This window comes from Protopterus annectens, chromosome 2.part1, assembly GCF_019279795.1.
Source record: "Protopterus annectens isolate FY-2018-M chromosome 2.part1, PAN1.0, whole genome shotgun sequence".
Lineage (NCBI taxonomy): Eukaryota > Metazoa > Chordata > Ceratodontiformes > Protopteridae > Protopterus > Protopterus annectens.
Genome location: NC_056729.1, coordinates 1,079,523,802 through 1,079,539,638, shown reverse-complemented (window position 1 = coordinate 1,079,539,638; position 15,837 = coordinate 1,079,523,802). Strand labels below are relative to the sequence as shown.

The window sequence follows — 15,837 nt, the reverse complement described above, 5'->3', positions numbered from 1 at the left end:
ATAATGATCCAACTGGATGTATGTATCATAGACACACACATGACAATATGAAAAGGATAATTTCTCTTATAGATTATGTTAATAAAGAAAAAAGGAATCACTCATAATTGGCTTATAGAGAAAGCATTTGATTGCATAAATTGGGGCTATTTATTCAAAATTATGGTGTTATTTGAATTTTCTCCTTCCTTTGTTCATCCTCTAAAGAAGATAATTACAAATAATTTAGTGTATGTTAAGCTAGATCCTTTCACCTCATAATCTATACATATAATAAAGGGTACTAAACAAGGATGTCCTATATCACCGATTCTATTTGCTTTGGCAATTGAAATATTGGCAGATTCAATATGTAGCAATACAAAAATCAAAGGAGTAGATGGTTATGAACAATACAATTCTAAAGTAATGTTCTTTGCTGATGACATATTATTATTATCCAATACAAAACACACAGAAGAATTAGATATTTTAATTGAAACAGGGAGGATTAAACTTTCCTGATATAGAAACATATATAAAAGCATCAATATCTAAAACAATCTCAGATTGGATAAGTACAAATGATTCTGCAAATTGGAAAGAATTACTAACATCAATATGTAAATTTGATTTAAAAAACACATTCAAATAACAGATAAAAACAATTTGCCATGGTACATATTATGTATTAGTATGCAATATAACATAACTAAGCCCACCAAAACTTGTCTGATTAATTATTACATTGACTCATTTAGGAAAATTATTAATGCAAATATAGATTTAAAAATCTGGTTTGATCTTTTAACACCATTCATAGCTACAAAGAGCTAGCCACATAAAATATACAAAGAAATAATTAATTCCTGGGAACAGAAAGGATTTGTTTGTTGGTTTCAATGTATCAAAGAACTAAAAGTTCTGGATATGCAAACAATAGAAACAACATACAAAATTCCACAAGATTGGCTAACTATGCAAAGCATTCTGACATATGTGCAAGAGTTATGCAGAATAATTAGTAATTCTTCATTTAACGAAATACTAAACTGACAAAATACCTATTTGAAATCATATATAATGATTATGACATGGGAAATAGTATTTTAAAATTTTACAATATATTGATAAATTATAAAACAACACCCAAATCCTCATATTGGAATTATATAACAAAAGGGGACTCATTACAACTGACTGAAGAAATTAAATATTTTATTATCAATAAAACATACATCCTTTATACAATACTGGAAAGTTTTTAATTGGAAATGCTTGCACAGAGCTTTCTTAACTCCAGATAGAATTATTAAAACAATTCTTCCACAAAGGGAATATGTTGGAGGTGTAAGCAAATACACAATGCAGATTGAAATCGCATTTTTTTTGACTGTGTTAAAATTAAGCCATTTTGGAATGGTATTAAAAACTTTTTACCAGCTTTATTTAATGAATTGTTTAACTTATTTAAAGCTCTAGTATTATAAAATGTGCATGAAGGTCCTCATTTGAATGAGTCAAATATGTATCTAGTATGGACAATACTTGCAATCTCAAGGAAGTGCATAACAAGAAGATGGAATACAAACACAATACTGACTTTGGAAGACTTATACAGCCTACTGAAGACCACGGCATTGTTGGAAATTAAAATCAAAGAATTAAGGATTCATCCTAAGTCATTTATTAACAATCCATGGAAAAAAAGGCTTATCATTGATTGAGACTTTACAATAACTGGACAGATACACTCTGATAACTGGATTGTTATACCTATAAAGTAATTGTATATATTGAACGTTGTTATAGTGTCAAGCTGGTGTAAATAGTGTATATAGTTATTAAGATGTTATATACAAATACTATGGAATTTATTCAACTGTATTTGAAAAATAAAAAAAAATTGAGGGAAGAAAACAATGCTTCTTACACCATGAGATTTAAATGTGCTTTATCAGTAACAGATTGCCAGCATCACACCTCAGGTAAGTAGTGTAACCTGGAGTCTCAATAAAGGAGGGGCTTTCAAGGTTAGTTTTCAAATGCAATGTCTTTCCTTTTAATAAAACACAGAGCCACAAAGAAAGAATGGTCATCTAATTCTTCTTTCTTTCTGTCAGTATTTGATTTTGCATTTTTCTACACCTTAATTTCTGTAAAGGTGCATTTTTCTTTTAGAGTTTTGAATTTTTGCAATGTGTACAGTAACACCTGTTAATCACAGGGGTTAGTTTTCCTCATACTTGGAAAAACTAGCAGCCTAAAAACTTTGTTGATAAGCTCAGTCCAAGTAATTTCCAAAAATCATGAAACCCAGGCAGTGTTCCAAAGCAGCAATCCTTTATTCATCACAGACAAGTGTGACGAATAAAAGCTTGTTGCTTTGGAACACTACTTGAGTTTCATGATTTTTAGAAATTAATGTGACTGAGTTCATCAACAAAATTTTTAGGCTACTAGTTTTTCTGTTTTTTATTTTTTCCTCAACACTTGTGTTTGTGAGGTTGGAACTAGACAGATTCCTGTGCTTGTTTATTTTTTATTTTTATTTTTTTATATTTCTCACACTTGGAACACTGAACTACAGTTGTTACTTTAAAAAGAACAATTAATTCAGCTACATTTTCAAGACTCTCATTCAAACATTCTATAAAATGCTGTAACAGAGTTGGCCAGTAATGAAAATCAAAGGAAACAAAGTAATTGCAATTTGAATTGATGTGGACAGTGAAAAAAGTAGGCCATCACAATGATGTTGCAAACTGATGAGAAAGAAAACCGCAGTTAATGACTCCATCACCTTAGTGATTTCTTTCTGTCCCTGTAACATGACATCAGGAAGGTGAAGGCATTGACTAGAAAACATAATCCTTCCATCCATGGCAGCCTCCTTCAGATCATTTGGGGTATAACAAATAAGAAAATAACAGTAACCATTTACTTTGATACAGAGACATTAGAAATGCAGAAAAGTTCAAGATTTGCTGAAAGACATGTTTTTTTCCAGTTTTTGGCTGTGGTTCTCCTTTAACATCTGTCCCTATTCCGGGGCCTTTGTCCCCTCATTATTTCTGGCTTTGTCCAGATTCCTTGTGCTGTGAGGCCGGGAAGTCTGGACTCTTGTTTACACCTGTTCTTCATCATATTCTGTCCCAAGGAGTGATATAACCAGTTCCTCCTTCCCAGTTGGGAAAGGGTTTTTATTCAAGGATGTTCCTAATGCCAAAGAAAGAAATATGCTTGTAGACCAGTTCTGGATCTTTCTTTCATAAACCTGTTTGTTTCAGTGCCTAAATTCAAAATGTTGTCACTTCACAACCTGTTACCACTTCTTTCACTTTCAAGTTTCTTTGTAACATTAGACTTAAACAATGCTTATCGTCACACCTCTATTCATCCAGACGTCAGATGTTTCTTAGAGTTTTGTGCTTGTAAGGGCCCTAGTGCCTTTAGCCTAGTAATGTCATATGATCCTATGATTATCAGTTCTCTGCCTTACTCTTTGGGCTATCTACTGCACAAAGAGTGTTCACAAAGTGGCTAGCCCCAATTATAGCTCATTGCAGGCTACACAGTATGCACATTTTCCATTATTTAGATGACTTGCTTATCATTGCAGAATCTTTTTCAAAGTAACCTAAGTCACTATCTTGAGTGAGAGATCTCTTACATAAGCTGGGATTCTAAGATAACATTCAGAAGTCTTGCTTGACTGCCTCTCATAGACTGTAAACCAAGAATGTCAAATAGGTATCTCAGTACAAAGGTCTTTTCGTTCACAGGACACTATAGCTCTATAGCTAAATCTGTTTCTAAGGTTTTCCTTCAGACTTTGGCTACTGTGAGGGAATACCTCAGGAATTTTGGTCTCATGGAATCTATGAGTCATATTATACCCATGGCAAGAGTCGAGAAAGATACAGTGGCATCTCACATCTCTTTCATCCCAGCATCAACACCCTGTATTGTTTTTTTTTTCAAATCCCAGTGCTGGAGTTTGTCAGAAAATAAATATTTTCATGGAGACAACAGATATCTGTAAGTTAAGTCCCCCCCCCCAATTCTCCATTCCCGCTCTAAAGCAGTCAGTTAAAATGGACATATTTGACTTTGCATGGGAATCATTTTCAGGACGGATAAAATTGCAGGGTGTGCGGGACACCAAGAACAGATGCAAGCCAATAAATATTAAGGAGATGTTTGCCCTGATCAAAACACTCTACTCTATGAAACATTTTTGGTCCCTGACACCTCTTCAAGTGGTTACAGACCATATCACACTCATGTGGTACAGCAACAAGCAAGGAGGACCCAGGTCATTCCCCATTTACAGACTAACCATGTTAGCTTGGAAATAGCTTCACTGCACAGTCTCAGTCTAAAGACATCCTACAGTCTGTCACAGCAAAACTGTATAGCAGACAAGCTGAGCAGGACCAGGGCAGACCTCACAAATGGAAACTAGATCATGGGGTCCTCCAAGATTTGATCCATGTGCAGGAGTTCATCAAGTAGACCTCTTTTCTTCCTCTCTGAACAATCAACTGGTATGATTCTGTTCCAGGACCCCATTTAAGTAGACCAGGAAGACAGATGCCTTCTCTTTTCCTTGGACAAGAATATTCCTGTATGTGTTCTACCCTTTCCATTAATATCCACAGTAGTTTTGAAGATTCTAAAAAAATCTGCCAAAATCATTGGGGTGACTCCCTTCTGGCACAGATAACAGTGATTCTCCCTTCTTTTGGAAATAGGATGGGGCAATAATCACAGCTATCCACACAGACTGGGTCTACTCACACAAGACCAGGGGTGTTTGATACACCCCATCATTAATCATCTTCATTTGACTGCCTGCATGATATGGTCTTAATTCCTTTTAGGCACAAATGTACTGAGGATGTTCAGCAGGTACTAATGGATTCAAGTAAGCCTGCTACTATAAAACCATATATTAGCAAATGGAAAAGTTTTCTAGTTAGTGCCAACAACATAACCAGCATCCATTCAGGGCTAGTTGCTTTCTGGTTTTACAATATTTGTGTGAGTTACTATCCTATGGCCTTTCTTATTCCTTTGTGAAAGTTGACTTCCTCTTCGTTCAGTGCAGTATTATGACAAAATGTTTTGAAAGGGGTTTTGCATAAGAGGACTCCAAGAAAACAAGTAGCCCCCTCCTTGGAATCTTAATTTTGTGTTAAAAAAGCTAACACTTATATCATTTGAACTAGATAACCAGGCTGACTTGAGGTTCTTAACAGAAAAGTTTTATAGATTACTCTGACCTCTGCAAGTAGGGTATCTGAGTTACAAGCTGTTATCATGAGTAAACTCCATCATTTTCAAATTTTCTACAAGGTCATTTCTTTGAGAAGCAATCTAATCTTTTTTTTTTTTTTTTTGGAGAACTAATTCTTTTTTTTATGCTAAAGTGGTATCCAAGGTTACTTGGACTATCCATCCATCTGTCTGTTTTCTTTTCTGAACCTAAAAATGAGGGAGAAATATGCCTCATGGCTTGGATGTCCACAGACAACTTGGGTACAATCTTGACAGAACTAAATCTTTCAAATGTTTGGATTAATTGCCCATTTCCAGTGAAGGTAAGAAGGAAGGACAATCTCTGTGGTTGCCTAAGGTTACTACATTTTATTATACTCACAAAAAAAAAAAAATATATATATATATATATATATATATATATATATATATATGTATGGTAAGTGATTGTTGTTTTTTTTTTACATGGTCGACATTTCGAAAGTCGATCATATGGTCTCGGCCATATGGTCTTCAACTTTATGAAATATCGACCATGTAAAGTAGACCCACACACACACACACACACACATATATATATATATATATATATATATATATATATATATATATATACACATGTATATGTGTGTGTATATAAACCCAGCCACTGGCGATGCACAAGCCAGTGCATTTCTTTGTGCCGGTCCCAAGCCCAGATAAATGGGGAGGGTTGCATCAGGAAGGGCATCTGGCATAAAACTTCTGCCACATAACGTATGTCGCAAAAATTTCATATTTCCATACCGGATCGGTCGAGGCCCGGGTTAACAATGACCGCCACCAGTACTGTTAGCCAACAGGGTGCTGGCAGAAAATGGGCTACTGCTGGCCGAAGGAGAAGAGGAGGGCGAAGGCATGCCAGAAGGCAGGAAGAGAGGAGGAAGGTTAGGAGTGTAGCAGTGAGGGTAGGAACTTTGAATGTTGGCAGTATGACTTGTATAGGAAGAGAGCTAGCTGATATGATGGAGAGAAGGAAGGTTGATATATTGTGCATGCAAGAGACCAGATGGAAGGGAAGTAAGGCCAGGTGTTTAGGAAACGGGTTCAAATTGTTCTATCATGGTGTGAATGGCAGGAGAAATTGGGTAGGGGTTATACTAAAGGAACAATATGCCAAGAGTGTTTTAGACGTGAAGAGAGTGTCTGACAGAGTGATGTTTATGAAGCTCGAAATTGATGGTGTAATGATGAATGTTGTTAGTGCATATGCTCCACAAGTTTGGTGTGCGATAGTTGAGAAAGAGAAATTTTGGAGTGAGTTGGATGAAGTTGTGGTGAGTGTACCCAAGGGTGAGAGACTAGTGATTGGAGCAGACTTTAATGGGCATGTTGGTGAAGTGAACAGAGGGGATGAGGAAGTGATGGGTAGGTATGGTGTTAAGGAGAGGAATGCAGAAGATCAGATGATTGTGGATTTTGTGAAAAGGATGGACATGGCTGTGGTGAATACGTATTTTAAGAAGAGGGAGGAGCATAGGGTGACATACAAGAGTGGAGGAAGATGCACACAGGTGGATTATATCCTATGTAGGAGGGCCAGTCTGAAGGAGATTGGAGACTGTAAAGTGGTGGCAGGGGAAAGTGTAGTTAAGCAGCATAGAATGGTGGTCTGTAGGATGACGTTTGTGATCAAGAAGAGGAGGAGGAGTGTGAAATCAGTGCCAAGGATTAAATGGTGGAAGTTAAAAAAGGGTGATTGTGAAGTGGAGTTTAGGGAAGAGTTAAGACAGGCAAGAAGGCAGTGGAGAGTTGCCGAATGGCTGGGTAACTACAGCAGAACTAGTAAGGGAGACTGCTAGAAAGGTGCTTGGTGTGACATCTGGACAGGGGAAGGAGGACAAGGAGACCTGGTGGTGGAATGAGGAAGTACAGGAGAGTATACAGAGGAAGAGGCTGGCGAAGAAGAAGTGGGATTGTCAAAGAGATGAAGAAAGTAGACATGAGTATAAGGAGATGAGGAGCATGGCAAAGAGAGAGGTGGCGAAAGCTAAGGATAAGGTGTATGGAGAGTTGTATGAGAGATTGGACACTAAAGAGGGAGAAAAGGACTTGTACCAATTGGCTAGACAGAGGGACAGAGCTGGGAAAGATGTGCAGCAAGGAAGGGTGATAAAGGATAGTGAGGGAAAGGTACTCACAAGAGAGGAGAGTGTGTTGAGTAGATGGAAAGGGTATTTTGAGAGGCTGATGAATGAAGAGAATGAGAGAGAGAGAAGGTTGGATGATGTGGAGATAGTGAATCAGGAAGTGAAACAGATTAGCAAGGAGGAAGTAAGGACAGCTATGAGGAGGATGAAGAATGGAAAGGCTGTTGGCCCTAATGACATCCCAATGGAAGCATGGAGGTGCTTAGGAGAAATGGCAGTGGAATTTTTAACTAGATTGTTTAATGAAATTTTGGAAAGTCAGAGGATGCCTGAGGAGTGGAGAAAAAGTGTTTTGGTACCTATCTTTAAGATTAAGGGTGATGTGCAGAGCTGCAGTAACTACAAAGGGATAAAATTGATCAGGCACAGCTTGAAGTTTTGGGAGAGAGTAGTAGAAGCTAGGTTAAGAAGGGAGGTGATGATTAGTGATCAGCAGTATGGTTTCATGCCAGGAAAGAGCACTACAGATGTGATGTTTGCTCTGAGAGTGTTATTGGAGAAATACAGAGAAGGTCAGAAGGAGTTGCATTGTGTCTTTGTAGACTTGGAGAAAGCATATGACAGGGTGCCTAGAGAAGAGTTGTGGTATTGTATGAGGAAGTTGGGAGTGGCCGAGAAGTATGTAAGAGTGGTACAGGATATGTACGAGGGTAGTGTGGCAGTGGTGAGGACTGCAGTGGGAGTGACAGATCCATTTTAGGTGGAGGTGGGATTACATCAAGGATCAGCTCTGAGTCCTTTCTTATTTGCAGTGGTGATGGACAGGTTGACAGATGAGATCAGACAGGAGGCCCCATGGACTATGATGTTTGCAGATGACATTGTGATCTGTAGTGAGAGTAGGAATCAGGTTGAGGAGACTCTGGAGATGTGGAGATATGCTCTAGAGAGCAGAGGAATGAAGGTCAGCAGGGCTAAGACAGAATATATGTGTGTAAATGAGAGGGAGGGTAGAGGAATGGTGAGGATGCAGGGAGTAGAGTTGGTAAAAGTGGACGAGTTTAAGTAATTGGGATCAACAGTTCAGCGTAATGGTGAATGTGGAAGAGAGGTGAAAAAGAGAGTACAGGCAGGGTGGATTGGGTGGAGAAGAGTGTCAGGAGTGATTTGTGACAGACGGGTACCAGTAAGAGTGAAAGGGAAGGTCTACAAGACAGTAGTGAGACCAGCTATGTTATATGGGTTGGAGACAGTGGCATTGACAAAAAGGCAGGAGTCAAAGCTGGATGTGACAGAGTTAAAGATGTTAAAATTTGTACTCGGTGTGACTAGGATGGATAGGATTAGGAATCAGTATATTAGGGGGTCAGCTCATGTTGGACAGTTTGGAGACAAAGCAAGAGAGATGAGATTGCATTGGTTTGGACATGTGCTGAGGAGGGATGATGGGTATATTGGGAAAAAGATGCTAAGGATGGAGCTGCCAGGTAAGAGGAAAAGAGGAAGGCCTAAGATAAGGTTTATGGACGTGGTGAGAGAGGACATGCAGGCGGTTGATGTGAGAGAGCAAGATGCAGAGGATAGGAAGAAATGGTAAGAGATGATCCACTGTGGCGACCCCTAACGGGAAAAGCCGAAAGATGATGATGATATAATGATATATATATATATATATATATATATATATATATATATATATATATTTTTTTTTTTTTTTTTTTCCAGGCAGGATCAGTCCCCACTCTACCAGGGCCTTGGTTTTATATATAGCTTTTTGGAAAGGGTTGGATTCTAGCAGTATTCTAGAAGCTGCTAGCTGGTCTTCTGCACATACCTTTACAAAGCACTATAAGCTTGTTTCCTTCTTTAGGCCCAGGTCAGGGGCTCCTGTACTCTTCCCCTTTCTTATTGCAGCAGTGAACAATATGACGATCATAACACAGTTGTGTAAATAAACTTACCATAGCAGCAGCTATTGGAATGAGCACTTCTGCAGTAGCCACTCCTTCATCCTTTTTTGTGTGTTTTTTATGTCAAGGTGTGGACATTTATTTTTTGTTGTTCCTAGCATTTCCCTTTCAGGGTTCAGCCTCTGTATTTCTGCTGGCAGGAAAGCTCTGAAGGGCTTGGCACCCAAATTTGTCTTTTAGGCTGTTCAGGTCTAGCTGCTGGACAGTTTGGATTCATGGAATGTTCTCTGAAGCTTTTGGAAGTTGTCTGGCTGTTATATCATTCGCAGAATATAACCCATATAGCTACAGATATGCCAGCAGTGATCATTAAACATCTAGTGTTATGGTAAAATTACTTACACAACTCTACTTTTTTTAGATATAAACATAATTTTTCATAAATACCCAATACGGGCTCATAAGAGTGCAATGAATTGCAGGGCAATAGTATTTTTTGTATTTAGTGATATGGACATTCATTTCAACTGGTTAATGCTTTTGTAACAGTTTGCAATGTTTTGATATCTGGCTTTCTTTACAGACATTGAGACAAGTGTTAAGTGTGAAACTAAATACCACCCTATGATTTGAATGCCAGTTTTGTATTAACTGATGCAATTTTGCAGTGAGTCCACTGATGACACAGTTGTATGTTTTTGGTTTGCTTTATTGGAAGTTGTTATACTTTTATTGTTATTGCTACTTGGAGCATTTTATTATTTACTTTGATCATTTCATCTCTTAATAGTATTTTTATTTTGCTTTAGTTTGTGCACTAACAGATTCCAACACAGAGTGTTTTTGTGAGGAACAAAACGTTTGGGACAGCCAGACATGTAATATGTATGGAAACTGCTTAAATAAAACCTCAAACAACTGTAGCTGCGTTACAGGTATTCCTTACAATGGAACTTGTGAGCCCTATTCACCTCTTCCAGGTAAAATTCATTGCAATTTCTTATTAACTTGTGTAAAAGTTCAGTTACTCTTTTGTGTGTACTTCTGCACTTGCTATAAGTTCTTTCAGAAATGTGGTGGTCAAGTTAGGATTTGTTATTAAACTATGAAACCTCATTAGTAACTAAATGTTTAAATAGTGAAGGCATGTTCAGGGAAAGAAACATTGCTTTCTTGATAGTGAAAGCTACAATTAACTAATATAACTGTTTATTGATTTAATTCTCCACAAAAAGTTTAAACTCCTAATACATTGCACAGTACATATCTCTGTAATTCAATGACATCAATTCTTTGAGCATGTGATCTCTCTAAGGTTCAGAGGTCCATAGGTTGTTACTAGACTAACGACCACTAGCCATGTATCCCAAACCATTTAGGTCCCAAGAATCATACGGATGAGAGGTATGTTAGTAGGTAGGTAGTGAAAGATTTGTACAGGGTTGTTAGGATAATTTTGTATTTGTTTTATTGGTTCTTTGATAACCAGAAAAGTCCAACTGAGCCAATGACCCATTTTCAGTGGAGAAAAAAGCTCTACAACAGATTCAAAAACATTTAAACAGTACTTGAGTAACTATATACTAGGAGAGAAAATCCCACAACAGATTAAATATTTTACAATGAGATGGGGAGAAAGTCTCAACAAAAACAAACATATAAACATTTTACAGTAGCTGAGAAGTAATTACATATAAGGAGAGAAAATCCCCACAACAGATAAAACACAGACTGAAATACATTTACATAAGTATTAAAAATACAATATGTACAGTAACACAGTAAGCATTTCTCTCTTCTGCAGTGATTAAATACTATGACACTAGGACAAAATCAGAAAGGGAAGGAACATACATGAAGAAATGAGTGTAGGATATAAAATATATATATATATATATATATATATATATATATATATATATATATATATATATATAAATATATAAATATATGAAATGAGTAAGTAATTTTATATGATTTCACTAGTGCTATGCCATGTATATAAAGAGATAAAAATATAAATAGTAGTTTGCAGTTGGACAAGATTTTGATTTACTTGAAATTTGAGTAATATATAGTATTTATGAAGTTAGCATTGTTGTGTGAATGACAATTGGAGAGAAAAAAAAGCTACATTACCTTCTGTATATGATTCCACATTATTTAGAAAGGAGAAAACAAAAACTTGCATGAAATGAGTTATGTATAATCATTTGTCTCTGGGTTTCTTTTTTTCTTTAATAGTCCACTCATTTTTTTAAGCTTGTCTTTTTAAGTTTATTGAAGAATTCATGGGTTCAGGTTGACTTAAAAGGTTCTTTTTTTTTGGACAAATGTGGATGCTTTGAGAGAGAGTAAAAAGTTTTCTTTCCTTCTGGCTTGGATAGTCTTGTTGTTATATATACATTTACTACCTAACTGAACTTCTGCAATATGCTCCATTTAGCTAATATATCTTATAGCTGTGTATGGTTGGTAATTTGGAGCCTTTATTTTAAATATTCATCATTTTACAAGTCATGTTTAAAAGCTTCACTTCACTAGAAAATTCTGGCCTACTTACTTTTTTGATGGAATTTTGACAACTTTTTTGACAAGCTCAAGCTTCCAAAGGCTTCACTTAGCTCACAGTCTCATGAGAAACAATCTGCACTGTCTTCCAGGAAGTAGGCATGACCTCTGAACCTGTTTCTCTCCACTGAACTCTAACAGACAATCAGATTCAGGAATGATCACTTGAACTGTGTTTTCATTCATGTAGCAATTATTCTTTATCTAAAATGTCTTATAAGCTTATGTTTTGCTTTAAACATTAATTTATTTAATCTGAATTACATTTATATTTAAATAAGAATTACAAATATGTTTCTGACAGTGACAGTTTGAAATACATATTTTTTCCTTTCTGCTTTAATGACATTACAGTCCTGTATTAACTCATAGCAACAAATAATTAGGTTACTCAATTTATTTCGGTCTGTTTAGATAAAAGGAATTTTAAGAAATTGTACACAGCTTCATGTCGTATACAATTTCTTAAAATTCTTTTAATCTAAACAGACTAAGATAAATTGATTAATCCTAATTATTTTTTGCTATGAGTAAATACATACAGCTTCATGTTTTTGGCCACGGTGGTGCAGCGGTTAGCATTGTTGCCTCAAAGTAAGAGGTTCTCCCATTTGATTCTCAGCTGGAGTTCCTTCTGTGTGGAGTCTGCATGTCCTCCCTGCAGTTGAGTGATGTTTGAAAGACATGCAGGTAGGTGCATGCGTGAATGGGGATGCCTTCTTTGAAGGTTGGGTGTCAGGCTGGTAAATTGGCACCATTAAAAAAAAACATCGCCAGTCATTAGCGGACTGGAGTTCCAATGTGGCGACCCCTAACTGGGAAAAGCCGAAAGTATACAGCTTCATGTTCTTAGCTCATGCATACATAGTTTGTATGTTTTTAATCTACATGCAGTTTCCCTTCTCCTTGCTATTAACCTGCAGCAGCTAGGAATTCCCAATAGATGTCATGAGAGGGTTAGTTTGTTAGTTTGTGTTAGTTTCTATGAGAGATATAGTAAGCCTGGATATAGTTCATCCATGCAGAAGGTTATTAAAATATACAGTTTTATTTCCAAATTTAGAGTTTTTAAATTGTCCATACTAGTTTTAAAAATGTAGCTGTCATAATGAATCAAGGAAAGTACTTTTCAATTTTACTTTTAATAGCAATCTCCATCAAATGATAATATTTAACATTTATGTCTATTAATGTCAATGGGTTGAACAACCCCATGAAAATGAGTAGTGTCAAGAAATATTAATGCTACATAAAGTAGATTTTGCATTCATTCAGGAATCCCACTTAGTAATAGAAGATCTAAACAAGTTAACCTTTAAGGATTATAAGATTCTGGTAAGTTCAAACTACAACCACAAAAGAAGAGGTGTCCTAATTTTACACAGAGAATCAATGAGAACTCAGGAAATAGTTGACTCATACACAGGCAATGATGGTATGTTTGCTTTAGTCATATGAAAACTAGATAAAAAGATTTACACTTTTGCAAACACCTACTGGATACCGGGTATTGGGACTAAGGTACTTAGGTCTTAGATACCATAACATTAAAGCCTAAAGGTGAGTTACTATTAGCAGGTGATTTTAATTGCATCTTGTCCTTCACTGATACCACAAGCTCAAAGCTCTTCAAGATGTCCGCTTTTGCCAAGCACTTGAACAACTACATAAAAGACAGAAACCTAATTGACACTGACAGTATAAAAATATTATCCTCCATGAAGTTTTCTCACTACTCTTACAGATTTGGCACACAGACCAGCATAGACAAAGTCTTTGTAACCAGTGTTTTACTGGCCAAAACTGATAATATAATGGTGACATCATGCCCTATGTCTGACCACAATGCTATCACCTTCAATGCAACACTTAATACTGATCCCTTAAACTACTGCCAAAGACTACCTGCTTATCTAGTAACAGTACAAGGATTTAAAGAATGGTTTCTAGATGAAATAAAGCTTTACCTAGACACCAATAATAATGGAGAGGTTTCAGATGTTATCCTATGGGACACTTTAAAGCTGGTCTTACATAGTAAAGTCAAAAGTCAGTATACAAATAAAAATAAAGGGTGGGATGAAAAAATTGATAGACATACAAAAACAAATTGATGAACTAAAACTAAAACTTACATCAAATGACAAATCTACATTAGCTGGTATATGTAAACTGAACAAGGAATATCAGACTACAAAGCAGCATAAAATATCAATAAATCTGGAAAAAAATCAGATTACAGTCCTACTCAATCAATACCAAAAATATGCACAGGATTGCAATTAGATCTAAATATTTAAATGAAAATAGTCATATAAAAGAAATAATATAGACTCAAAATAATCATAGTATCAAGGTTACAGATCTAAAAAAATATTTTATTATGTTTTAAAAACCATTACAAGAATATTAATAATAATAACTTATCTACAAGTGATAAAAGTATAGGCAACTTTCTTGCTAATAATATTCCCAAGAAGCTATCCAAACACAATATTAATAACATAGACAAACCATTTTCCTTTAAAGAATTAAAGGGACAAATAAAAAATCATAAGACATAAAAGGCACCAGGGCTGGATGGTCTAATACCGGAATTCGACAAACTCTTACCTGATAACATCTTGAAAATCTTGTTCAGTGCATTCCAAGAAGTTAAAACTACAGCAAACATCCCTCTCTCATGGAAATATTCTAGCATCTCTCCCATCTTAAAACCAAATAAAGAGGCCAACCTTTGCACATCATACAGGCCAACACTGATTACAATACATTCATGTCTATCTTAGCAGACAGATTAAATAATATTCTTTCAATATTAATTCATGAAGACCAAAATGGGTTTATCAAAAACAGAAAGGTACAAGCCAATGTAATTAGATTACTGTGCTTAAAAGACTTGGCAAACAAGGAAAAATTGAGCTTTCTGTTTTAAGCCTTGATATAGATAAAGCTTTCAACTCCCTAAGTTGGCCATATCTGTTTAAAGCTCTGGAAAAATAACATTTTCCCCAATATTTATAGGATTAATTAAAAAGCTATATGAGAAATCCATAGCCTATGTAAATAAAGATTGGAGCTTATCCATCTCGCCCATTCAAAATATTAAGAGGTACTAAACATGGGCGCCCCCTCTCCCCATTACTCTTTGCTCTGGCTGTTCAGCCTCTTGCAAATTATGTTAGAAATAATGACAGTGCTAAAGGATATAAACGGTCAGACAAATTATCACCCAATATACAGCTGTTTGCTAATGACCTACTAATAACTTCTAATAATACTGAAAACTCAGTAGATCACCTGTTACATAGTCTAGACTTCTTTGCAAACATCTCTGGACTAAAATTCAATCACAACAAAATTCAGGCACTTCTAGTCACTAAAACCGTTACCATGAAACTTAGATCAAAAAGAGACATAAACTGGGAGGGCACACATATTAAATATCTAGGTATCACTATTGAATCTAATTATAACAAATCACTCACATCTAATTACCAACAAATTATAAACTCAATTACTAGTCTAACTGATAGTTGGAACAGACTCTTCTTCACATTTGAAGAGACTTATTTTAAACAAAATGTTACTGTTACCTAAAATCTTATTCATTGGCCAAGCTCTAATAATTCCCCCACCTGTCGAAATTAAACAGAACATTAATAACCTATTACTCAACTTCCGTTGGTATCCCAAAACCCCAGAATTTCTCTACTCTGGCACACCACAACATGGGATGAAAGATGTATAGGGTTTCCACATACTGATTTTTATTTAAACTCTGTATTTACTAACATAGTGTTGCTTTGGAATAATACTTCTTATACATCATATTGGAAATCAATACATGAAACCTTACTTCTTAATAGTAATAGGACATTGCTTGAACCACATACTCAAATACATACAAACATCTTTATATGGATTTTAAAAATATACATTCAAAGTGAAAGGTCAAAACTTGT

The 15,837-nt window shown here is 35.8% G+C and overlaps 1 protein-coding gene across 1 annotated transcript in view; it reads left to right on the top strand.

Moving 5' to 3' along the window:
* The window catches only part of LOC122794935, a 533,471-nt gene that overhangs the window by 469,585 nt on the left and 48,049 nt on the right, over positions 1-15,837 (top strand). The window contains exon 15 of the mRNA XM_044063530.1: positions 10,111-10,281. Coding sequence (XP_043919465.1) covers positions 10,111-10,281 — 171 coding nt within the window. The remainder of the gene's footprint in view (positions 1-10,110; positions 10,282-15,837) is intronic.